Genomic DNA, 26,575 nt, shown 5'->3' with positions numbered 1-26,575 from the left:
GTACCATGTATCCTCAAGTCTCAGGTTTCACATGCAATTCTTGAAGTCAGTTACAGGTAAAAAGTTAGGACACCATTGGACTTACCTTTATTTCTTTAAATACCAGGACTCCCCACATAGCCGCTACAAAACCAGGGCCCTAAAGAACAAGGTTAGCTTTGTTAATATATATAGCATTTCTTAAAAATGGGCAATTTCCTCAATGCTTAATTCAGACCTTTCCTTCCTGTGTAATGCAACTGTAAATGCTTATGAACAAAACAGAAACGTTGTAAAGATTTCAAAGGAAGGGTCAGTAAATCCTGCAGGAGGAAGAAAAAGGGGGAGAAAATCTGAGGAGAGGGCATGATCTGGACCTAAATTAGATTGCAGAGACAGAATCTTGAACCTGCCACTATATTCATTCTTGATATTCTCCAACTAGTAAATCTCACATCAGATTTTCATCTGCAGTCCAGGTTGGAGGAGGCTACTCAGGCTTCTGCTCATGATCTTAGCAGTTACCATGGTTATTCCTAATATTTATTTCATTATTAAAACTAACCAGTTGAACAAAGTTTGCCTTAAACACTTGTCGTGAAAGTGAAAGACTAAAAATACACCCTTTTTTATTTAGCAATAATCTGGATAATCCCCATAGAGTCAGGCCAGATGAACAGGTCATAAAACTACCATTGATTAATGATGTTATACTACAGTTTTCCTAGCTGACAGCAAACTTAGTGATAATGAAGAGCACCTGGAAATACCATTCTTTTCCCAGTGAAAGCTATATTATGACTTCCAATGCCTGAAGGAAAGAATTATTAAATACACACCAGGAAATCGTCATACTATGAACAAAAATATGTCACTTAAAATACAGAGCAACGAATGAGTTCTCATGTTACACTTAATACATGCAAGGTGAATAAAGTGGGGAAGAGTGTCAATAACAGGTGTGTGACAGTGAACTGGCTGGAAACCCATGATGCCAACCCCTCTGAAATGGAGTAGAGAGGTTGATTCAAACTAAAAAAAGTGCATTTCATCCAAAGCCAAAAGCATGATTGGCACCACAAGACCACAGTTCCCCTATACAAAAAGAAACATACATTAACAGCATAAGCTCATTTACTACATCATCTCTTACACTGACACAGAGTACCTGGCAAAGTGGCCCTTTATCTAGTGGAAGATAAAACTTATGCAGCTACAAAAGACTAACTGCTCATATGTACTGTATCATATATTTAAATAAAATAGGCAAAATAGGCCAGCTGCCGCTTATCTAAGGGCTGGTCTACACTATGAATTTAGGTCAAATTTAGCAGTGTTATCTCGATTTAACACTGCACCCGTCCACACGACGAAGCCCTTTTTTTCGACTTAAAGGACTCTTAAAATCGATTTCTGTACTCCTCCCCACCCCCACCCCCCAACGAGGGGATTAGCACTGAAATTGGCCTTGCTGGGTCGAATTTGGGGTACTGTGGATGCAATTTGATGGTATTGGCCTCTGGGAGCTATCCAAGAGTGCTCAGTTGTGACCGCTCTGGACAGCACTCTCAACTCAGATGCACTGTCCAGGTATACAGGAACAGGCCCGCAAACTTTTGAATCTCATTTCCTGTTTGGCCAGCGTGGCGAGCTCACCTGCACAGGTCACCATGCAGAGCTCATCATCACAGGAGACCATGCAGTCCCAGAATCGCCGAAGAGCTCCAGCATGGACTGAACGGGAGGTATGGGATCTAATCGCTGTATGGGGAGACGAATCCATGCTGGAAGAACTCCGTTTGAACAGAGGAAATGCCAAAATATTTGAAAAAACTCCCAGGGCATGAAGGACAGAGGCCATAACAGGGACCCAAAGCAGTGCCGTGTGAAACTTAAGGAGCTGAGGCAAGCCTACCAGAAAACCAGAGAGGCAAACGGCCGCTCTGGTTCAGAGCCCCAGACATGCCGCTTCTATGATGAGCTGCATGCCATTCTAGGGGATGCAGCCACCACTACCCAAACCCTGTGCTTGACTCCGTCCAAGGAGTGGGAGGCAACACGGAAGCGGGTTTTGGGGGCAAGGAAGATTATGATGATGATGAGGTTGTAGATAGCTCACAGCAAGGAAGTGGAGAAACCGGTTTCCCCACCAGCCAGGATCTGTTTATCACCCTGGACCTGGACCCAGTACCCCCTGAACCCACCCAAAGCGGGCTCCCGGACCCTGAAGGCGGAGAAGGGACCTCTGGTGAGTGTACCTTTGTAAATATTATACATGGTTTAAAAGCAAGCGTGTTTAATGATTAATTTGCCCTGGCATTCGCAGCCAATACAGCTACTGGAAAAGTCTGTTAACGTGTCTGGGGATGGAGCAGAAATCCTCCAGGGACATCTCCATAAAACTCTCCTGGATGTACTCCCAAAGCCTTTGCAAAAGGTTTCTAGGGAGGGCAGCCCTATTCCGTCCTCCATGGTAGGACACTTTACCACGCCAGGCCAGTAGCACGTAGTCGGGAATCACTGCAGAACAAAGCATTGCAGCGTATGGTCCTGGTGTTTGCTGGCATTCAAACAACATCCGTTCTTTATCTCTCTGTGTTACCCTCAGGAGAGTGATATCGTTCATAGTCACCTGGTTGAAATAAGGTGGTTTTAGTAAGTGGACATTCAGAGGTGCCCATTCCTGCTGGGCTGTTTCCCTGTGGCCGAACAGAAATCTTCCCCGCTGTTAGCCATGCGGTGGGGAGAGGGGTGAAGCCATCATCCCAGAGAACTGGGTGTGTGTGTGTGGAGGAGGGGGAGGTTAGTTGGGTTTCTGCTGCACGTGAACCCGGAAACCGCAGCCCCTCCTTTTAAATTGCCATCCCATTTTTAATGGCCAACCCAATGGCTACTTCGTATGGGAAATGAGGGGGCTGCTGTTTGAAACCATTCCCACATGTTATGAAGGTTAAAGAATCCAAAAGACTGTGGCTTACCATGGCTACCTGCAAGCCGAATTCTGTTGCCCGGCACTCTCACACCAAACTGGCATACCCTCAATAAGAGGCAAAATGCGACCTTGTAATGAAAGCACATGTGCTATGTAATGTTAACAGCAAGATCTACCGTGAAAGAGTGTACCCATTGTTCTATAAAATGTGTCTTTTTAACTACCACTCTCCCTTTTTTTCCTCCATCAGCTGCATATGTTTCTCCTTCCCAGAGGCTAGCGAAGATTAGAAGGCAAAAAAAAAAAACGCACTCGTGATGAAATGTTCTCTGACCTCATGCTGTCCTCCCACACTGACAGAGCACAGCAAAATACGTGGAGGCAGACAATCTCAGAGTGCAGGAAAACACAATATGACTGTGAGGAGAGGTGGCGGGCTGAAGATGGGAGGTGGTGTCAGCTTGCTGAAAGAAGGCAGAAGTCAATGCTCAGGCTGCTGGAGGATCAAACTCATATGCCCCAGCGTATGGTTGAGCTGCAGAAAAGGCAGCAGGAGCACAGACTGCCGCTACAGCCCCTGTGTAACCAATCACCCTCCTCCCCAAGTTCCATAGCCTCCTCACCCAGACGCCCAAGAACGCGGTGGGGGGGCCTCCGGCCACCCAGCCACTCCACCCCAGAGGATTGCCCAAGCAACAGAAGCCTGGCATTCAATAAGTTTTAAAGTGCTGTGTGGCCTTGTCCTTCCCTCCTCCACCACCCCTCCTGGGATACCTTGGCAGTTATCCCCCTATTTGTGTGATGAATAAATAAAGAATGCATGAATGTGAAGCAACAATGACTTTATTGCTTCTGCAAGCGGTGATCGAAGGGGGGAGGGGAGGGTGCTTAGCTTACAGGAAAGTAGAATGAACCCGGGGGGGGGAAAGGGGCGTTCCATCAAGGAGAAACCAACAGAACTGTCACACCATAGCCTAGCCATTCCTGAAACTGCTTTTCAAAGTTTCTCTGATGCGTACCGTGCCCTCCTGTACTCTTCTAACCACCCTGGTGTCTGGCTGCTCGTAATCAGCGGCCAGGAGATTTGCCTCAACCTCCCACTCCTCCATAAACGTCTCCCCCTTACTCTCACAGATTTGTGGAGCGCACAGCAAGCAGTAATAACAATGGGAATATTGGTTTCACTGAGGTCTAACTGAGTCAGTAAACTGCACCAGTGCACTTTTAAATGCCCAAATGCACATTCTACCACCATTCTGCACTTGCTCAGCCTGTAGTTGAACAGCTCCTGACTACTGTCCAGGGTGCCTGTGTACGGCTTCATGAGCCATGGCATTAAGGGGTAGGCTAGGTCCCCAAGGATAACTATAGGCATTTCAACATCCCCAGTGGTTATTTTCTGGTCTGGAAAGTCCCTTGCTGCAGCTGTTGAAACAGACCAGAGTTCCTGAAGATGCGAGCGATCATCATGTACCTTTCCCGGCCATCCCACGTTGATGTTGGTGAAACGTCCCTTGTGATCCACCAGTGCTTGCAGCACCATTGAAAAGTACCCCTTTTGGTTTATGTACTCGTTGCCTTGGTGCTCTGGTCCCAAGATAGGGATATGCGTTCCGTCTATGGCCCCACCACAGTTAGGGAATCCCATTGCAGCAAAGCCATCCAGTATGACCTGCACATTTCCCAGAGTCACTACCCTTGATATCAGCAGCTCAGTGATTGTGTTGGCTACTTGCATCACAGCAGCCCCCACAGTAGATTTGCCCACTCCAAATTGATACCCGACTGACTGGTAGCTGTCTGGCATTGCAAGGTTCCACAGGGCTATCGCCACTCGCTTGTGAATTGTGAGGGCTGCTCTCATCTTGGTATTCTTGCACTTCAGGGCAGGGGAAAGCAAGTCATAAAGTTCCATGAAAGTGCCCTTATGCATGCGAAAGTTTCGCAGCCACTGGGAATCGTTCCAGACCTGCAACACTATATGGTTCCACCACTCTGTGCTTGTTTCCCGGGCCCAGAATCGGCGTTCCACGCCATGAACCTGCCCAATTGACACCATGATGTGCACATTGCAGGGGCCCGTACTTTGTGAGAAGTCTATGTCCATGTCCTCATCACTCTCATCACCGCACTGCAGACGCCTCCTTCTTGCCTGGTTTTGCTTTTCTTGCAGGTTATGGTTCTGCATATCCTGCTTGATAATGTGTTTATAGTGCTCGTAATTGCCATGGTAATCTGAGTGGGCTCCATGTTCCCAGAGCTATGGCATCTGTGCTGAAAAAAGGCGTGAAACGATTGTCTGCCGTTGCTCTGACGGAGGGAGGGGCGAGTGACAACATGGCTTACAGGGTTGGCTTACAGGGAATTAAAATCAATAAAGGGGATGGCTTTGCATCAAGGAGAAACAGAATGGCCCCCTCAAGGACAGAACTCAAAACCTTGGGTTTAGCAGGCCGTTGATTTCATGGATGGAGGGGGGGAGGGAGGAAGGGGGGAGAAAATGAATACAAAACAAATCTGGTCTATTTCTTGTTTTGATCCACTTCATCTATCTTTATACATCTTGCTGGTAGCAGACGGTGTAGTACGACTGCTAGCCATCGTCATCTCCTAGGTGCTTGGCAGAAGACGGTGCAGTATGACTGCTGGCCATCGTCGTCTCCTGGCTGCGCATTAGAAGACGGTGCAGTATGACTGCCGGAAGGACTGAATCGCCATGAGACAAAACTTAGAAGGGAAATGACCTGGCTGAGTCACTCCCATGTTTGCCCAGGCGCCCCTGACTGACCTCACTGAGGTTGGCTAAAAGAGCACCCTGGCGATGATGGCTACCAGTCATACTGCACTGTCTGCTGCCAATGCCAAAAGGCAATGAGCTGCTGCTGTGTAGCAATGCAGGACCGCGTCTGCCAGCACCCAGGAGACATACGATGACGGTGAGCTGAGCAGGCTCCACGCTTGCTGTGGTATGGCGTCTGCACGGGTAACCCAGGAAAAAAGGCGCGAAATGATTGTCTGCCATTGCTTTCATGGAGGGAGGGAAGGGGGGGGCCTGAAGATACGTACCCAGAACCACCTGCAACAACATTTTTGCTCCATCAGGTTATTGGGATTTCTACCAAAAATTCAAATGGGTGGCGGAGACTGCGGGAACTGTGGGATAGCTACCCACAGTGCAATGCTCCGGAAGTCATAGAATCATAGAATATCAGGGTTGGAAGGGACCTCAGGAGGTCATCTAGTCCAACCTCCTGCTCAAAAGCAGGACCCATCCCCAATTAAATCATCCCAGCCAGGGCTTTGTCAAGCCTGACCTTAAGTCGACGGTTGCCTCGGTACTGTGGACGCACTCCGCCGACTAAATGCACTTAGAGCATTTGCGTGGGGACACACACACAATCGACTGTATAAAAACGCTTTCTACAAAATCAACTTCTATAAATTCGACCTAATTTCATAGTGTAGACATAGCCTCAGTCACACAAATAGTGCCATTAATCTTTGTAACAAAGAGCATGTATTAGGTACAGTAACTCCTCACTTAAAGTCATCCCGGTTAATGTTGTTACGTTGATAAATTAGGGAACATGCTCGTTTCAAGTTGCGCAATGCTCCCTTATAACGTCATCGTTTGGCAGCCACCTGTTTTGTCCACAGCTTGCAGGAAGAGCAGCCCATTGCAGCTAGCTGGTGGTAGCTTGGAACCAGGGTGGACTGGCAGCCCCCGCTATCAGCTCCCCGCTCCCCTAAGTTCCCTGTGCAGCAGCCACCCAGCAGGCTATCAATTGCCAGGCAGTTCAGCTGTCCCTCCCCCCACTGCCATGTACTGCTCCTGCCCTCTGCCTTGGAGCTGCTCCCAGAGCCTCCTGCTTGCTGGGGGGGAGAAAAGGGGGGCTAATGTCAGGGTGTCCCCCTCCCCCTAGCTCCTGCATCCCACTTACCACATCTCCATAGAGCAGGGGAACACACGACAGGGCTCAGGACGGAGGGAGCTTCCTGGCGGCAGCTGTGGTCTCACCTTGCTGATTAACTTAACAAGGCAGTGTACTTAAGAGTGGGTCAGCATACTTAAAGGGAAAATGCGCATCTCTCTCTCTCACACACACACACACACACACACACACACACAGAGTGTGTGTGTCTGTGTGCCATGCTGTCTTCCCTCCCTCCATTCCTGCTGCCTTGAAGAGCGTGAGGCTACATTAACAACGAGTTAACCCCTTGAGAGCTCAGCTGAGTGCTAGTTCATCCTTTAGCAGTAAGGCATTCCCTAGGAAATATCCCACCCTCTGACTTCACCACCTCAACCAAGCTTCACAGTCATCATTGCTGTGTACAGTATTAAATTGTTTACAACTTATACTATGTATAAGTTTTAAACAATAGTCTTTTGTCTGGCAAAAAAAAAAATTCCCTGGAACCTAACCCCCCCTTTCAGAACCATACAGCTAAGGGTAGCCTAGAATTCCTCCTTATCTGTAAGGGGTTAGGAAGCTCAGATAACCGGGTTAGCACCTGACCAACAGAACCAAAGATACTTTCAAATCTTGGGGGGGTGGAAAGGGAAAGGTTTTTTTGTGCTCTTTGTTTTGTGTGGAGGTTCTCTCCTGGGACTGAGAGGGGCCAGACAGAAATCCATCTTCTCCAACCCATCCCAATCCAAGTCTCCAATATTGCAACCAGTATAGGTAAGCCAGGCAAGGTGGATTAGTTTATCTTTTGTTTTTCTTGTGACTTTTCCCTGTGCTAAGAGGGAGGTTTATTCCTGTTTTCTGTAACTTTAAGTTTTTGTCCAGAGGATTCTATTAACATTCATTCTTACGGGAAAATTGAATTCGCTTAACCATCGCTTCGCTTAAAGTCGCATTTTTCAGGAATATAACTACAACGTTAAGTGAGGAGTTACTGTATTGAAAACACACAAAAGGATTAATATCTGAATTCATAACTTTATGCAAAATAAATATTAAAGACAGAAAATATCACAAATTGTGAGGAATACAGTGAAAAGTGTAACTGGCTGATCAGTGTCTCCTCCCTCCGCCCACCGTGCCTCATCTACAGAGGATGAGGGTCTTTTACAGAGACTGACTCTCTCACTTAAAATCTACTCATTCTTTTAGATGTGGAGGCCATTAATTCAACCCTTGATGCCACCCTAGATGGTTGTTGTAATAATTATACTTTCCTAAAAGCCAAAGGCAATGGGGGAGACACAGAACTAGAACTACAGACTGGCTGTACAGACTGCACACCTCAAAGTTGAAAATTATCCCCCAAAAGGGAAAAGAAAACCCCCATTTTAAATAATAATGACACAATTAACAACTTTTTTAAAAAGGTACTCACAGCAGTGATTATTGGAAAGCTGACCACCGCACTGAGGTAGTGATTAGCTATGAACCAGCAACAATTGGCTATTGCCCAAAGTACACCAGCAACAAACCCTAGAAACAACAAATTCCAATCAGAAAACTATCTACAACAAAATATAGGCCACCTACAGCAGGCAGTGAAAGACATTACAATTTACTACGTGGAAATGTAAACCAGAATCTGAATAGTATGTTGATGATTATTATCTAAATCTAACATTAAGGGTTAAAATCATCCTCTCCAAGAGAAATGGCCATAGAATGGTAACTCCACAGGAAGTATTTCTGGGTGAGCAGTTGGGTGGTGTCAAAATTCAGGAAACTGCATTTGTATTTCCCCTCAGTGGTTCAGCAAGGGCACCCATTGTCAGGATTCCAGTTTCCCAACCATTGCTCTTGAATGGACCTCTGTGTCACTCTCTCTCTTCTTATTGGGGAATTTCCAGGTGACAGTTCCCTGCCTACACTCTATTATTCCCAGCACAGACAGGCTGCTCAAGGACACCTGCTTGCTTTCTCTTCAGAGATGGTTAATAAGTGTAATTGTTACAGTAAGCACTTTCTATGCATGCTTACTTTGTTCTTAAGGTAAAAAGCATTACCGAGAAAACATATTAAAAACAATAAAAACCTACACACGTACTAATAAGCTTACCAATGCTAACTGGATCCTGGAGAGAAAGCAGTTCTTCAATCTCCCTCCCAAGGGGATTCCTTGTGGTTATAAGTTCAGCTCAGAGCAAATACCCAGTCTTATGAGATCCCAGTGGGCCTAGTACTTCCAACCCTACCCTAAAGATTGGAACTCTCTGTGGACCAGGAGTCCTGTCCATTTGCTTGATCAGAAAGAAGGCCCTGAGTCAGTTTAAAACCAGGCTATCAATCAAAAACCTTTTTCTTGCCTGTTGGTTCCTTCAAAAGGTTGATAATGGAGAAAGTATATTAGCACTCCCCTCCGTCCTAGAGAAGGTACATACAATAACAAATACAGAACTGCATTTTTAATATAACATACCCCAAAGGTATTAAACCTAATTCAATAAGGTTTAACTTTATTTATTTAAGTTTATCTTAATTCCATAAGGTTTGTTCAGGATATTACACGATATTGTTAGTCTGTCACAGCTAGCCCAGTCCTGGTTGGAGATATGGCTTGATCTCATTGTGCAGATTTTCTAAGATCCACAGTAGGATTTAACTGAAACAGTCAGGACTGATGTAATTGTATTTAGAACAACGTTTCGTAATACAATGTTTGCATTTAAAATTGATCGTGAAATTTGATATCTTAAATGTTTCTGTTACTCAACATAAAGACAAAATATGAAGTACAATATGTGCCTTAATGTTCCTAGCAAAAGTAAACATTGATAGGATGGGCTGGAAAGAGAAGAACTTCTGCTGAAATCAAAAGAATCAGAATCATTCTTTCAGACTTTAGTCTTTGTCCCAGGCAGATTTAAATTATTATACTTTTGTTCTCTTAAGACTTACAGCAAAGAACACTTACAGAAAATGGCAATAACATAGTAAAATAATGCATTATTACCAAAGTGAAAGAGCACATACATGGAGTAATTAATTGCTTTACTATTATACTGCTGTATAGGAAATTGTGGTTTTGCATTCACATGTCAGTCTGGAAAACGTTTAGCCTGGCTTTTTGTTTGTTGGTTTTGCTTTGTTCAATGGGTATTATTCACAGCATTAAATTAGAAAAAAAATCAGTTAATCACTGATCATTTAATAGCAGGACAAGAGTTTGAGGTCAAAGTGTCTTTTGGCTTAAGACTATTTAAACTGTATGGGTGTCACAAAAATTCTGCTTAGATACTGAATTCTGGAAAAATACATGGAATCCAAATGCACTCACCACTACTGAATTTACAGCTATTTCTGTTGACTCAGTTTCTGTTTATTTTTCTTACATTTGCTGTGACACCGCATCACCATCTGGCCTTTCGCAAAGAGGATATTTTTTTTTTCTCCTCACTCCTTCCTCACAGAAGTTCTAAAATTTTCAAAGGTCAGTACAATATGTAGGTCTCAGTTATAATTTTCTGGGCAATGTGTTCTCCGTTCTGGCAAAGTGTCAATTTCAGAACATCTTTAACATGCAACATCACATTTCAAATTGGACCACAATTTTTCATTGTCTCCCAACCTTTTCACATGTGCTCTTTCAAAAGATACCAAAAGTCAAGAGAACGTACTTCCAAAATTAACCATAATCCCAAGAGTATGATTTGGAATCATTATAGTAGTATAGTTGAAATGATTACAGGAAGTAACTTAAATTAATAACTATTTTATTGAATAGTCATACCTGGTATTATGGCTTCAGGGTAAACTTTAGGTTTATTTTTCATGACTGCACAGTAGATCAAAAAATATATGGTACTTGTAAGAAAGATTCCACTAAAGTGTGCAAAGACATAGTCTAAATCTGAAACAGAAATGGCACAGAGGTAAAGATTTAAAATCACAGTTACTGTAAATATTTTTACTAAACTTATTCTATGCTGTTTCATACATAGTGTGCATAAATACAAAAATGCATAAGACACTAATACTAACAACTTGAAGTTTGGTCATTGTCCATCCATTTAAAAAAAAAACAACCAAAAATAAGAAAAACAAAGGAAGGGAGCTTGTTGCATTATCCACGTGACCCAAACATGACTACAAATATTACTATAGATGGAGTTGTTCAATCATGCAGGTTAAATTATATAAGGGACTTTCACTGAGTTGACTATGCCATAAAATCATATAAACATAGGGCTAGAAGGGACCTCAAGAGTATGGATCACAGTAGAGCCTAAAAGTGGGATTTGGGTGCCTAAACCTCACACTTAAGCACCAATGTTTTTGTCTCAAGAAGAAAAGGAATCCCTTGTTTTTGTCCTAATGCTAGACTCCTAAGCTTGTTATGTGAGTAGACAGACTCTTTCCTTATTTGTGCTATCTCTTAGGTCCTCTGCTCTATGTGAATTTGTCGTGTGATGAAGACTGCAGGAGCCAAGAAGCTCGTTGTCCACCTGTCTAATTAGAGACTTTGGTTCATTATTACTGCAGCACTGTGAGGAGGACAATTTATGAAGCCTCCACTCCCACAAGAAATTGCAAGAGAATGACCGTGGTACAATACACTTGCATGAATTGTTGGAAGACAAAGGAGACGCAGATAGGGCTACAAAGTAGGGGGTGGTCAACCCTGGGGAAGGATGGCTTGAAATGCTCCTTCCAGCTCCATTAGTAGGCACTAAATCAGTTTCTCTGCCCTGCCTGGGCTGGGCTCATGCCCTCAACCTACTCATTTCTGGCGCTATGCTGGCCAGGCTGGAGGAACATAGAATAGTAAGCCCTTGTGTTCTCTCACATCCACCCCAGGTGGAATTAATGCCACTGGAAGCCTGCAACTGAGAGAGAAAATTGAACTTGTCTTGTTTGGCTGCAGCTGAATGCATTTCCACTTTTAAAGCAGGTGGTGTCTATATTTTCCCATAATTGATAATTATCCCCATACTTAATGGGGGTAATTCATATAATCATCATATAAATATATTTTCTGCACAGTAAAAGCAGAGCATGAGCTGAAAAATGGATGAAAAAAACAAACATTTATATTAATTAGGCTCCTTACATATTTGGAATATTGCCTACCAATGCAGCAGTGAGAATCTATATGACCTCTCACAAGAAAAATAAGTAGAAAATGTGACTACATTTCAAAATGCTTCAAAGAAAAAACATTTTGTTGTGAATGAAATTGTGTCTAAACATCAGTGAAGTTTGGCATTCACTGGGCCTGACTGGCCATTGCCTCACATCTTGTGTAGGGATTTACACCTGCGCAAAGTGAGTGTAAAACACTACCAGATCAGAATGGGAGTGATTGCACCCAGTTTGCCCAGCTGTAAGTGACTACAAACAGGGCAAGGTAGTGGAGAATCATGTGCACCGACTCCTTTGTCACCACATAACACCAGGAGGCATGGCAAAAATCACCAAATCAATTTACAAAATCAATAGGACATACAGTAGTTATAAGGTGAAATAAAAATGGCTCATTGGCCTTTACCAAATTGACTTGCTCCTCTGTATAGCGTTTCATTTCTTCTACCATGGTCCTTGATGTACAGCACGGGCACAAAGCTGGAACCATAGAATATTCCAGCTACTACTGCTAGGGTACAGCCTCTTAAAAAAACAAAAGAGAGAGAGAGAGAGAAAGAAAGGAATCCATTATTAACCAGTAGATTAGATAATATACTTAAGACATAACAGGTCGAGAATGATACTATGTAAAACACGCTGTACATGCAAATTGCTAGTAATGATATAGAAATTACAGTAGTGCCTAGAGCCCTATCCAGTGCCCCACAGAGCTAGGTGCTGTACAAGCATGTAACAAAGAGCTAATGAGTGTATAATCAAGGTTAATGACAAGACACAACAATGAACTTTGCTAAGATGTGCTGGTAGCTGTGAACATTTAGATCCACTATACAGGGCGACCACTAACAGGCATAAAGCAAGTAGGTAAAAGTCTCATAGACTTTAAGGTCAGACGGGACCATCGTCATCATCTAACCTGACCTCCTGCACATTGCAGGCCACAGAACCTCACCTACCCACTCCTGAAATAGACCCCTTACCTTCTGGCTGAGTTACTGAAGTCCTCAAATCATGGTTTAAAGACTTCAAGCTACAGAGAATTCACCATTTACACTAATTCAAACCTGTGAGTGATCCTTGCCCCATGCTGCAGAGGAAGGTGAAAACCCCCCAGGGTCCCTGCCAATCTGACCGAGGGGAAAATTCCTTCCCAACCCCAAATGTGGCCATCCGTTAGGCCCTGAGCATGTGGGCAAGACCTACCAGAAAGATACCTGGAAAAGAATTCTCTGTGGTAACTCAGAATGCTCCCCATATAGTGTCTTGTCTCCAGCCGTTGGGGATATTTGCTTTTGCCAGTTGCCAATGGGCCACATGCCATCCCTTCCATAAACTTATCAAACTGAGTCTTGAAGCCAGTTAGGTTTTTTGCCTCCACTGCTTCTCATGGAAGGCTGTTCCAGAATTTCACTCCTCTGATGGTTAGAAACCTTTGCCTAATTTCAAGCTTAAACTAAGTCTGTGTCAAGAGAAAATAAACACAGTCTTGCATAAAACTGACCACAGCATCCTGTGTTTCTGTAATCTCTGCATATGATGGCATAAACACATATTGGGACAATTGAAAAGTCACTGAAAATCTATTTTAAGTAATCTCCACAAGACAGTATAGATCATTTGTAATTGTAATTAATATTGTGGCCAGTAAGAGACAGCACATTAAAGAATTAGAAGGACAAACACTTTTATCCAGTTAAAGTGTATCTAAGTAGTTTTGCAGTTATACCTCTTCATTATAGTACTAATATTTATAAAAACTATCAATCATTTGTTACAGTGTGCTTCATACAGTACAGGACACAGAAGTTCCTTTACTATTTTGTAGCAACTTCAAGAAACCCAGGTCAACTAGCAAGAAAGAAGAAAAGAAATGGTAGCTACTTACATTACTCTTTTTCGTAGTGGAGAAAGACTGTCTACCCATGAAGCATCAGAACAGGTATTTTCAGAATTGTTGACTGACTGTTGACAACAGTTACAATTTTAGTGTCAAATGTTTTGGAAAACATCCAAAAAAAAGTGCATGTTTTAAAATAGACCAGTCACACATCAGGGGAAAAAATCTTCCCAACGAAAGTCAGGAGACATGGGTTTACAGATAGGCCCAAAGCAAAAAGATTGGCTCAGGATTTCAAAGGCTTCAGGGTGTCTGACTCTGGGGCTTAACTCAACACACTGTAGAGAGAGAGAATCCAAACACAAATTTGGATTTCAAAACATGTTTTCCCTTAAATTTGGTGGGTGCTAAAATCCAGAGGTTTTGTTTGTTCTCTGTTTCCAGTGTTGTTGTTGACTGTGTGGGTCCTTTGCCATCACTAGTATCGTTTCAGATCCATAACCATTTCTGCTTATTTTCGTCTTCCCATGCACACACTGAATCCTTCTCTATAATACAAGCAGATTCTATGCCACTCTCTGCTGTCTTTGCTCCACCCACAAATCCCTTGCTGAGGATTCCCTTGATATGGAGGAATCCAGTGGGCATAGTTGGCTTCTATGCCTCCCTTCCTGTGGTCCCCAGTTCAGGCAGCATAGTGAAGTGGGGATAGAGATTGACTGAAGCGTGCTGCTGTGCTCCAGTTATCCTTCCCTGGTTCATGCTCCCTAAGGGACAACAGCCATCTGGCACCAGCCTCAGGTCTCTAACCTGTGCCAAGGCCAGGGTCAAGAAACAGGAAGTCATAATTACCTGCCTGCTAGCTTCCCCACTCTGCTGTGCAGCAGGGAATCTGGCTGCCAAGACACATTGTTTGCTTCCTTTTATCTAATATTCTACTTTTACAGTTCAGTTTTAGCTCCAATAGCTGTAATTAAAATTATTTCCCCTTTCTGACATGGGGGGGGGGGATATTCTCAATCATTATAAAACCTGCGTCATAATAGAAAAGGACTTGTGAACTTATAAAACATGCCAAGCCAGTAACAACCAGACTGTTGCAAAAAGCTGTTTCTGTTGCTATATGCTATCGATCTTACAAGACCCATAAATTGAAGTTCATATAAATGGGCATCTCCATTTGACCATGAATGTTGGCAAATCCGGGTAACATCAAGTAATTGCTTTTCTTTTTATGCTGATGCATATTTTCAGTGAAGTAAAACAACAGTCAGTGTACTTACACTCTCTCTCAGTAATGGGGTGGTTTCTAATGAAGTTGAAGAACTTTGAACTTCACTTTTTACAAAAAGAAATATGATAGTGCTGTGAAGAGAAAAGTACATTAACATGTACCAAACATCATTTCATAAAATTTAATACCCCAGGGCAAAAACAAAGTAGTTGAAGGCATAATCCACATTTTCATTTTGTTCCTTATTTTTCATCCTTGGTTTGACAATGTCACACTTCAGTATATCTTGAAATGAACTCTTAACTAGCTTGATTAATCTTATTAATTAATTTAAACACAAGTAAATAATCGGATCAAATCCACTTTTAAAAACTTAGTACAGTCCTTATAGTTATCTCTTGTCATATTAATAGGATGTAAATGTCACTGTTCTGATATATCACTACATTATTTTTCTAAAGACAGTTGTCATAGCCCAGTACCGCATTTTCAAACTATAGCAGATGTACACTGGGATATCCTGAGGGAAATTCTATATACACCCTCCATGGGGTGGAGGTGGAGGGTAAGGAGAGGAGAAAATGAATGAGATCTTCTTTTCAAAAAGCAAAAGCATACTACATGTACCAGAATTAGTGTTTCTAGATGGTAACTAAACTGTTTATAATAAGGATGTTTTTAACACACCTTTACATTTACAGCTTCTGTGCAGCAGACTCAACAGCTTACTGCACTTAGTTTGGCCTGGGACATAAACTGAGAATAAAAATTCTAGGTCCATTTCCTCAGGCAGTACTTGGATTTGTTTTTTGTTTTGTTTTTTATAGCCTTACATGTTTTTCAGTTCAACTCAACTGAAAATGTTAAGCCCCTCCTCAGAAGCCTAGTTCTGTGATTGGTAGGAGTGTGGGACATTGAGGTTTAAATAGGAGTAATTACCAACATATTTAACTTTCAAATTTGATCAGGTGAATCTGTAAATCAGGATTGGCAGGGTTTGGTTTTTAATGCCAAGGAATGGCGTGGGTCCCCATCATGCATGGTTCTTCCCCCTCCTGAGGGGATAGGAAGGAATATTGGGAAGGGGGGATTTCAGCCTCCCCCATGAAGACCAGGCAAACACACATTGTTCCCCCTCCAGGCCTATGAAGCTTAGATGAAATGCTTAAACTGTGAGTTCCATCCTCCCTAAGTGTCTGGAAAGTGTCTTGCATAGAATAGCTGCTCCCATATATAAATAAAGAATTGGAGGCACTGTAGGGGGTCCTGGAGGATGCCATGGTTGGGGAATTCTGGCAGTATGGCTTCAGAGCTTCACTGCTGGGGATTGCAGAGCCTCTGGGGACAAGAGGTGGTGTGGATGGTCCTGGATTCAGCTGAATCTATGGAGTCTGCCAGGTTTGAGGAAGGGTCTCGTGGCCTAGTCTATGGAAAGGGGCAAAGAAGCAGCAAACTCCACCTCTCTGAAGGACTAATGAGAGACAAATTCCACCAGGAGATCATAGCCTTTTCTAGGGAAGGCTTTGCCCAACAATTTGCGAAGTGAAATATTTGAAGAATTTAACTATGACAATCAATCAGTCTACTTCTGGGATGGTATTTAACATGTCCATTGGCATAAAAATGCGCTTCTCCATTTATGAAGACCTATTTTGCCATTGAATTGGAATTAACATTTGTCTAATTCTGAAAATATTTCTCTGTCTCACTGGATAGGACAACTTATTAAGTTTTAAATGAACTGCATTTGCAAAATGTATTCAACTAACACACATCCTCTCCTATTAAATCAACTCCTCAGTCGCTAAATCTATGATCTTTTAAATCAAAGAAGTTGTTTATTATTAGGAAGAGTATTTACCTTAATACTGAAAGTCCAGCTCCAATATAATTTAAGATGGGTTTTGATACCTCTTCTGGGTCAATTCCAAACCAGCCGAACCTGGAATATTTAACCACAGCTTTATTTGATTCCATTTACATGTATTAAATTTAAAATTAGATTCCAGTCTTGGAAATCCTTACTAATGCAAGTAGTCCCACTGAAGTCCAGATTATCAGGACTGGGTTCATGCTTAGTGAAGTTTTGCCAAAAGGCATGTAAATGTAAATGTCCAGGCTAAAAGAAATTAATTTAACCATGCACAATTATGATGATAAAGAAAACAAGAAAATAAACAGCATTTTACTTGCACATGAAAACTATGATTTTAATTAATCAGATGAGTGAGCATCTAGGCTCTTTTGCAAAGAAGATCCAGTAAACATTTTCCTCTTATTGAGAATCTCACAAATAAGGGAGCACAATGGATCACAATTAACCTGTATATTTCACTGGGAGAAAAAAAAACTTTTCTATTTGATACATCTTTTGCATTCATGTTGAATATTTTCATTAGAGTTGTTAATGAGGAAATGACAGCATTCATGTTGTGCAGTTTAAAGTTCAAATGCAGTTACCTTGAGCTTGCCCAGCCAGTTAGCAAATTAAAAGAAGCCCAGATTAAGAGTCCAAGACCTAAACCAATGGTTTTAACAATGGGGACAACTGTAATGTTACCTGCAATATGGAAAAACACAAAGCAAAATTATTCTATTGCCAAAATATTTTGGTTTTAAAATTGAGTGCTCATATTTGTACTTTGAATTTCAATATGGTTTGTAAATTCAGATCTTTTGAACAACATCAGTCAATATGCAGGACATGATGTTGTTGTTAAATATTTAACAAATGCACGCACACACAAACACAATTTCTTCAATTCTTCATCATCCACAATTTTGAAAGCTATTCTTGGTGTGAATTTGGTGCTTACAAAAGGAAGGTGCTGAAGGCATTGTATGTAAGGTCTTTAATGCACCTCAACCCTACAAGAATGCCTGGTATCTGGTCCTAAATTTCTCTCAAGAAGAGAATGCCATTTATGTCTAACTGTGCAATAATCATGTTTTAGGAATAGGAAGAGACCAGTATTCTTGAGTTTTTATATTTTCCCATATACTTACTAAACTGAAAATTTCTGTATTCTGCAAAGAGGTTTTAGAGATATTTCTGTCCCTAAGGAGAAGAATCTGTCTTATTCAGTGATGCTTCCTATTAAAGAGCCCTGCACTGGACTATAGCTTAGAGGGTCTAGTCATTTCATGCTTTTTTTTTTTTTGGGTGGATGTTTCTTTAAGGTTTAATTTATATCAATCCAATTTGAGGACAAAATTAGGAAATACACAGTGCTTATCACCCACCAGCTCCCACTGGCTTCAGTGGGAGCTGCTGGATGCTCAGCACTCTTGAAAATCAGGTCACTTATTTAGAAGCTTAACTTTGGACTTCCAAAAAACTTGGACCAATAGGTTTCTTATAGCCATTTAAAATGTAAGCATTCAGCCTATGTTGCTATATGGTTAAGGTAACTTTAGCATTTTATTTCTTAAGCCCTTCTAAAACATGGATATTATTTGGTACCTGTATTACTTTAGGTTTTTAAATAAGGCTGCTGAAGACCACTGTCAATGATAAAACTGTAAAATATCATGTTCACAGTAATACATACAATAAGAGATCCACAGAGTAGAAATAACAAAGATCCATTTAGTATATCAAATATTTCAATGTTATCTCTGCCTCCTCTGAGGAATTAGCTTTACTGTGCCTCTGAAGAAGTAGGATCTCTTCCTCATTACCTGTAGCCCATACACTTCCCCCAACCATAGCAAGAGGCCAAAACGTAGGGCTATGCTGAATAAGGTTCACCACCAATGATACTATCCATATTGCAGCACAGAGAATCCACTGGAAGAACATTCCTGGGGAGAAAACAGACAAACTAATGAATATGTTACCATCAATGGTTTTAAAAAAAAAAGATTTCTTTTGAGTATTGTACGTGTGAACCTGTTGTTTCTTGTTCATATAATATGTCTCAGATGAATTATACAGATACAATTGAAATCTGGTCACATATTTTAGAGAACTATGCCTTTTGATGTTTATGTAGCCATGTTACAATATTTTTTAAAGGTTATATTTTGAGGCAAGATGTTAGCAGTCAACCAGTCATCTTTTTCTGGGTTCTCGCATTCTCCATATGCTTGGTAACTACACTTGCTTGGACAGAGTTAATAGTGCCCAGATCCTCAGGTGCACATGAGCTCTGCTTGGCTCTTGAAGAGGATGGACTTAAGATATTTTCCCTCCGAACCATGAACATGTTAGAACAGCCTAGAAATTACTCTAACTCAGTGGCTCTCAAACTTGTTTTACTGGTGACCCCTTTCACATAGCAAGCCTCTGAGTGCGATCCCCCTTATAAATTAAAAACACTTTTTAATATATTTAACACCATTACAAATGCTGGAGGCAAAGCGGGGTTTGAGGTAGAGGCTGACAGCTCGTGACCCCCTGAGGGGTCCCGACCCCCAGTTTGAGAACCCCTGCTCTAACTTGCACTGTGTGGGACAGTCCTGGAGCTGTACCAGTAACACAGGATAGCCAGATTGCTGTACACTCTGGCCAAATTTCCTCTCACTCCCAGCAGATCCTGTACTCGGAGGGCCCAGGAGTGGGTGAAGTATTTTCTGGCTTTATGCCCCTCCTTCCCCAGGACTTCCCTTACACAAGGGGAATCCTTTGCTGAATATTTAAGCCCACTTTTTTGTCCCCTTTGCAGTGCTGGATTGGCACAAATAGGGGAGAAAACAGAGGCTAGGATCCACCCTGTAATGCAGACATGGTTACAGAAAAGTAATTTGGGATAAGCCTTTTTTGATCGTGGGACTCTGATAACCAACAAATAATAATAATGTCTTCACATATACCTAGATATAGCATGACCCCGGTATAAAGCAAGTGAAGTGCTGTGGCAAAATCATAAACCATAAGTAAGAAACTAAAGGGGTTGTTTCGTGTTATCATATTCCCAAGACAGAAGTACTCAAGTTTCTACTTTTGATTGCTTTTAATGTTACCTACAATAACGTGACTCACGGAATGGAGATATTTAATAGATCACCAGCTACAAAGGGTAAATACTACACACTGAAGTGTGTATTTGAGAATGTGCAAACTGCGGGGGACTGAAAGGCCCTTCACTTTTTGCTTTTCCATTTTGCAGCATCCTGCAGTATACTCCATCTCTCGTAAGTGGATGGCAAGATATAAGAAGGGGCTCTCAAAGTTTTTCCACTTCCTGGCGTTTTTATTATTGCGTTTACAAAACGAATTGTTGTGAATTAAAAATGCTGTGATTCTTCCACCTCTCTCTGTAGCTTAAGGCTGTGCTGGGGTGAATGTAGACATAGCCGGGAAGTTTCAGTAACCAGCAGATTCCATATTCTCACTGAAAGTGTGTAAAACTTAAAACACTGTTCTTACAAGTGGTAAAACTATTTAAAAAACAAAAACAGATGGTTTACCATCACCAGTATCAAATTTCTTAACAGGTACAAAATTTGTCCCAAATAAAAAGACAGCTATCGCAGAAGACATAAAGCCAATAGTGAGATCTGTTCCATTGCTGTTGACAGAGCTGTTATTTGCTCTCCAGCTGTTCATTTCTGTTCTGAAAATGCTTCTTGTTGTGATGCTTTTTAAATGAAGTTCCTTTCAGGCAGCTTCTGAAAACAGAGAAGAGAATTAAATAAATATATGTCATTGGATCATAGCAGTCCTAATGGGGTTTGATTTTTAGTAATGTGGGGGTTTAAAAAGTCCTGCTTTCTACTTCCCAAAAGCTGAAAAAATTTGTAAGGAATAATGTAGCCTAATGAGCTACCGCCATAAAATTTTGATTAGGGAGAAAAACATGAGTAGTTAGAGAACAGACACAGCCATAATACAGAATTATGACTACTCAAATGTATCTGGCTTAAGGGAAGGCCCGTGGTTCTTTATGGACAGGTGCTAATACTGGAATGTTGGAATGATCCTAGATCCAGAATGTTGCTATGGGAGATTGCCTGGAACCAAGCAGGCTGATGTCTTTTGGGTTTGCATGACAGCAAGTATTAGGCAATTCAGTGCAATCTCTTCCTCTGGTGGAAGAAGTCTTGGCAGTGAGACTCTAGTCACACCACATTGCCTAGAAACCAGAATGGAGGGGAAGGTGTGCAGGGCAGTTGTTCCACAGAGCCAGTATGGAAGCCTAGGATTGCTGCAGCTCTTACAATCCATGGAGTTTAAGAGGCCCTAGGTTTTTTTCTGCGGAATGTGTGGGGGGGAAGCCATAAAGTTTCTTCCTTAAACCTCCATGGAAACTTTTGGGAAGAAGGCAGTGAGGGAAAGCTTGCAGAGAGTGTTTGCTGTCACAGACACTACTGAAATGCTGTTTCATGCAGGTAGACGCATGTAACAAATATTAAATACATTAGAAACACCACATTTAGAGGATTATGGGTAAAAGCTAATGCTGGGAATTTATCAGGAAACAGCCCCAGGTGGCAATGAAATGTAAAACATTTCATTCACACGAAATCACTGAACTTTGTCCATGACAGCAGAAGTTTAATGTGTAAAGATTCCAAAAACTAAATATAAAGGAGAGTATTTGGTGTGATAGTTATGTGGTACCATTGTATTTGTACCACTCTTTATACTAGACTAAAATAACATCCCAGTGCAGTCTGGCATCTCCACACGCAGATGCACTAAATACTGCTATTGGAAAAGTAGCACATATTTATAAATAACAGTGGCCATAATTTTCCAAACCTGGGTTCCAATATTAGTCATCAAAATAAGTGACCTGAATTTCAGAGGTACTCAGGCCTGTGAAAATCAGGGCATTTTTATTGAGGGGCTTCATTTTGTGGATGAGATTTTGGCCAATCTTCCAAGTAGTAGCTCCTGGTGCTAGGATCCTGGTAATACTGCAACTGCTCCTTAGTTGGCCTCAGTGGTTAAAGCAGGTTGAAACCAGATGGGGAACTCTTACATGATCAGCCAAAGAAGAGAGGGAGCTCTCCCTCTGCTTTCAGCAATGGAGGAAGAGCTGTGTTCCCCCACATCCATTCCTCCTGGACTGGCCCTATTATCCACTGCGGCAGCAGAGTGACAGGTTTTGCTTGAAACTAGGATCAGCAGGTGAAAAGTTTACTCTCCACATGGAGCGAAATGAATGTAATTATTTAAACATTTCCCCCTGGAGGGTGTTGGGGTGTTTTCTCTTTGAACACCCAAGAAAAAACCAGGAGATTCCTTAGGGTTGGAGTAGAAGGTACCCCACCATGAGAAGAGCATGGGGCAACTTTCTCCACCTGTCTAGGCCTCTGTTTTCCCACACATCCTTTGTCTGTCTGGTCTATTTAGAACGCAAGCTGTTTCAGAGAGCTTTTACAGTATTTTGCTATATGTTTGTAAAAAAACAAAACAAAAAACCCCCCCAAACAATATAACAGAGTGGCAATTTTGCAGCAGAAAAGCTTCAAAAACAGACACCAAGGAGAAACTGCTGAGCTCTAATTAACATGCAAACTAAATACCATTAACTTGGGTTTGAAGAGAGACTGGGAGTGGCTGGGTCATTATGCAGATTGAATCTGTTTCCCCATGTTAAGTATCCTCCCACCTTCTTGTCAACTGTCTGAATGGGCCATCTTGATTATCACTACAAAAGTTTTTTTCTCCTGCCGATAGCTTGATTAATTAATTAGCCTTTTACAGTTGGTATGACTACTTCCACCTTTTCATGTTCTCTGTATGTGTGTATATATATCTTCTTACTATATGTTCCATTCTATGCATCGATGAAGTGGCATGTAGCCCACGAAAGCTTATGCTCTAATAAATTAGATAGTCTCTAAGGTGTCACAAGTACTCCTGTTCTTTTTGTGGATACACACTAACACGGCTGCTGCTCTGAACCTGTCATAGAAAAAACAGTTGTTTGCAGTGTTGTTGTAGCTGCCTTGGTCCCAAAATATTTGAGAGACAAGGTAGGTTGGCCCAGTAAAAGACAATGCCTCACTTACCTTTTTTCTCTCACAGAAAAAATATGCAGTTCAATTCACCAAGGGCCAGATTTTAATTCCCTTACTCATGCTGAGTAGTACCTTATTCCATGATGTCAAGGGAACTAACTCAGAGTAAAGGACTTCCCAGCAAGAATACCGATGGTGGAATCTGGCCAGAAATAAGTAATCACAAATACAGTCACAAATGAAATAACGGCACATGTCATTTATTTTTTCACATACGAATCTGCAAATATTGTGCGACTCTTCAAAAATGTAACTCAAATGGTAACTGAGAACTCAAACTCTCTGTTATCCTTTTCCCTTTTCAAACAAAAGCAACATGGATGATAATCCATTTAATAATTACGATTGTAATGGATTTGTTTCCACAGTCAGCGTTCTTGTGTAGAGGGCCTAGGCTGAAATTGTGTCTTGTTGGAAGTGGGCTCAGCTCTAGAGACTTCCGTGTAGCCTCGCTCACTTACATCAGCAGATATTTCACCCCTTTCATCTCACTCACTCCAGAAGCATTAATTAGGCAAATTACCACACTGAGAGAAGCATTAACATACCCACAGAAGCATTATAGGCACAGGTTTCAGAGTAGCAGCCGTGTTAGTCTGTATTCGCAAAAAGAACAGGAGTACTTGTGGCACCTTAGAGACTAACCAATTTATTTGAGCATAAGCTTTCGTGAGCTACAGCTCACTTCCGAGAGCTACAGCTCACTTCCGAGAGCTTATGCTCAAATAACTTTGTTAGTCTCTAAGGTGCCACAAGTCCTCCTTTTCATTATAGGCACAGTACATCCTCTCCTTTGGGCTTTCATTCACTTCATTCATTGCCTTTACATGATCATATCATTAAAGAGTATTGAAATTATTTAAAATTGTTTAATTTAAATGGCAGTATCTTACTTTGATTTTAATGAAGTGATAATATGGGCTTACCTGTTTACTCTGTCAATCCAACTGCTGTATATAGTTTCATTTCTCTCTACCCATCTGATTTTTGAAATTCACATCTCCTTTACTTCTGCGCTTTATAAATGTGTCTCCCCTTAATATTCCACTTTTACTAGTTTCAGAGTAACAGCCGTGTTACCAGCAGGACAGTGGGGTGGGAGGAGGTATTGTTTCATATTCTCTGTGTATATATAAAGTCTGCTGCAGTTTCCACGGTATGTATCTGATGAAGTGAGCTGTAGCTCACGAAAGCTCATGCTCAAATAAACTGGTTAGTCTCTAAGGTGCCACAAGTCCTCCTTTACTTTTACTAGTGTATCTATGTGACTCTCCTTGCAATCACTTTGCTCACATTACAAAAATCCTAGGCACACAAATGTGTTTTCCTTTACAGTGACTTTACTTACAATTGTTTCTTTGAAGTTCCGACTTCCTGCACGGACTTGCTCTGCAGAAACTGCCGGTGCCCAGCTCCAGTTCCTGCTTCTCCTCATGTGATCAAGGCTCCCACCCACCCGTCCTTCTCTTTCATTCATTTATTATCTTTTGGGCACATTTAATACTGAAGGGAACTTGTCATACTACATGTGTGTTGAGAGTGGAGGGGAAGGGATAAGTCCCAAACTGCCAATGAAGCAGAACAGCCTTCTGATTCTGACCTCTGTTCCCGTCTTCTTCCCTCTTGTGGCTCCGCTGTATCAGCAGCTGCTTCATGTCATGTGCTTGGGTCTGATCACGAGTCCAGGGCACTGCCAGAAGCAGAAGCAGGAGGAGGAGTAAGGGCTGCAGGCAGTTTCGGTGCAGCGTTTCGGAAGTGCAGGCTTAATTTAACTCTATGTTTTGGGGATTTCTAATGCTTAAAGGCTTCTTAAAAACAAACAAACAAAAAAACCCCCAAACCCTCAAATGCTTTGAAAGGAAATAGGCACTCACAACACTGATACGTGCCTGCAGCTTTAACTAGATCTTAATTAAGTTTTTTTTTGTGGAGATACATATGCACACAAAAATAGTTAAAAGAACATTATTGAGGTGGCAGTCAAGTGCTCAAAATTTCGGAAATGCCAGATTGAAGGTTGCCTGTGCAACCTGTATTCACCCCGCTTGTGCCTGTGCATTACAATACAGCCCTTAATTACATGGTTACATGCTATTTTTTCATGCATCATTCTGTGCACAAGAATGGTGCTCAGTTAATGAGCTGCTATTCACTATTCAGTTTTCTCCTTATTGTTCAATGAGTGGCCCCATTTACTGCACGCTATTCAACCCTTGCTCTGGAAACAGAATCGTTAACTTCCTCACAGGTGTTTCTGTAGCGGTTATCACTACAGTAACTGAATGCTTCACAAACATCAATATTTATTTTCACATCACTCCTGTGAGATCAGGGGTGATATTATCCCCATTTTACAGATGTGGAACTGAGGCATACAGAGATTAAGATCAAAAGTTTCCGGTACTTTTTGGTGCTCAATTTGAAATGCCTAGGACCTGATTTTTCAGAGGATTTAACATTTTTATACCACTTCATAAATTCAAAGCACCACTCTAATCTATTTCATATGCAGTAATGAGCGCTCAGCAGTTCTGCAAATCTAGTCCCAGGTAAATCAAGCTTGAGAACCCAAAAATGAGGAACACACAATTAGTGATCACATGGGAAAATTTTGGTTTAAATGACTTGCCCAGTATCACTCTGTTGTGGAAGCAGGGATAGAATAATCCTGTTCTCCTGAATGGAATTACCTGGTTGGGGTCTTGTGGAAAAACTAGTGATTGATCATGTAATTAGAGACTGACTTTATCATAATTTACAAGGGGACAGAATTAAGGTAGTGCCTTAATTCTGGCATTTTCAATTTCCCCTTTCTGTTTTCCTCCACTCTTGCCCAAACTCCTGCCGCACTCTCCCTCTGCTCCTATGCATTCCTGCCCACCCATTCCACTTCGCTGCTTAACCACTTTTGTCTCCTGTCTTCAGGTTTAAAGTATACAGTATCTTCAACTTGTTTGTTTCTTCACTTCTTATTTTTGATATTATTGAACCTTAATTTGAGAGTGTCAGGTTCTTTTTCAACTGTCTTATATTTTCTAAATAAAACAGCAAAGCTAATGCCTGAAATAATTTCTTAGAAGTGGAGATATTCATGAGCAAAATCTTGCTTGCTTTATTTATTCTGTATGTTCTGTGGATTGTGGGTTGCCTGAGGATGACATGGATATGGTACACACAGCTTGCCATGATGTACAGATGTATCTCTAGACCAGCGTTTCCCAAACTTGTGACGCCGCTTGTTCAGGGAAAGCCCCTGGTGGCCTGGGCTGGTTTGTTTACCTGCCGCGTCCGCAGGTTTGGCCGATCGCGGCTCCCACTGGTAATTTAAATTCACTCACCTTTTGGAAAACTGTGGGGTTGTACCAAGTAGAGACAAATTTTTGTGCAAAAGTAAATAGGAATGGAGGAGAACTTTTAGATAGAAACAAAACATGCGGCACTAATAACTGGCTGAATTCCCACTTGTAGTTTTGGGATATGGTATTTACAGTGCATGATATAGCCTTCGATCTAATGGTATTTGCATTGCCAGGCTGGATTCCACAATGAAGTTATAATCCTGG

The 26,575-nt window shown here is 41.7% G+C and overlaps 1 protein-coding gene across 4 annotated transcripts in view; it reads right to left on the bottom strand.

Moving 5' to 3' along the window:
• TMEM144 (transmembrane protein 144) overlaps positions 1–24,619 on the bottom strand; it is a 28,251-nt gene extending 3,632 nt beyond the window's left edge. Inside the window, exons 1-12 of one of the 4 annotated variants that reach the window (XM_077814485.1) lie at positions 24,361–24,376; positions 23,085–23,154; positions 20,451–20,651; positions 18,720–18,842; positions 17,499–17,598; positions 16,900–16,980; positions 15,088–15,169; positions 13,853–13,929; positions 12,371–12,489; positions 10,613–10,732; positions 8,261–8,358; positions 86–139 (exon numbers count right to left, since the gene is read on the bottom strand). In XM_077814485.1, coding sequence (XP_077670611.1) covers positions 86–139; positions 8,261–8,358; positions 10,613–10,732; positions 12,371–12,489; positions 13,853–13,929; positions 15,088–15,169; positions 16,900–16,980; positions 17,499–17,598; positions 18,720–18,842; positions 20,451–20,589 — 993 coding nt within the window. In that variant the 5' untranslated portion in view covers positions 20,590–20,651; positions 23,085–23,154; positions 24,361–24,376. Of the gene's footprint in view, positions 1–85; positions 140–8,260; positions 8,359–9,581; positions 9,688–10,612; positions 10,733–12,370; positions 12,490–13,852; positions 13,930–15,087; positions 15,170–16,899; positions 16,981–17,498; positions 17,599–18,719; positions 18,843–20,450; positions 20,652–23,084; positions 23,155–24,360 lie in introns of those variants that run through there. The other 3 variants (XM_077814484.1, XM_077814486.1, XM_077814487.1) reach the window with 3 other exon arrangements.
• Between the last annotated feature and the right edge of the window lie 1,956 nt (positions 24,620–26,575).

The sequence above is a fragment of the Eretmochelys imbricata genome, chromosome 4 (assembly GCF_965152235.1).
Source record: "Eretmochelys imbricata isolate rEreImb1 chromosome 4, rEreImb1.hap1, whole genome shotgun sequence".
Classification (NCBI taxonomy): domain Eukaryota; kingdom Metazoa; phylum Chordata; order Testudines; family Cheloniidae; genus Eretmochelys; species Eretmochelys imbricata.
Note: the sequence above shows the minus strand (reverse complement) of the source record. Positions and strands in the feature narration are given on the sequence as shown.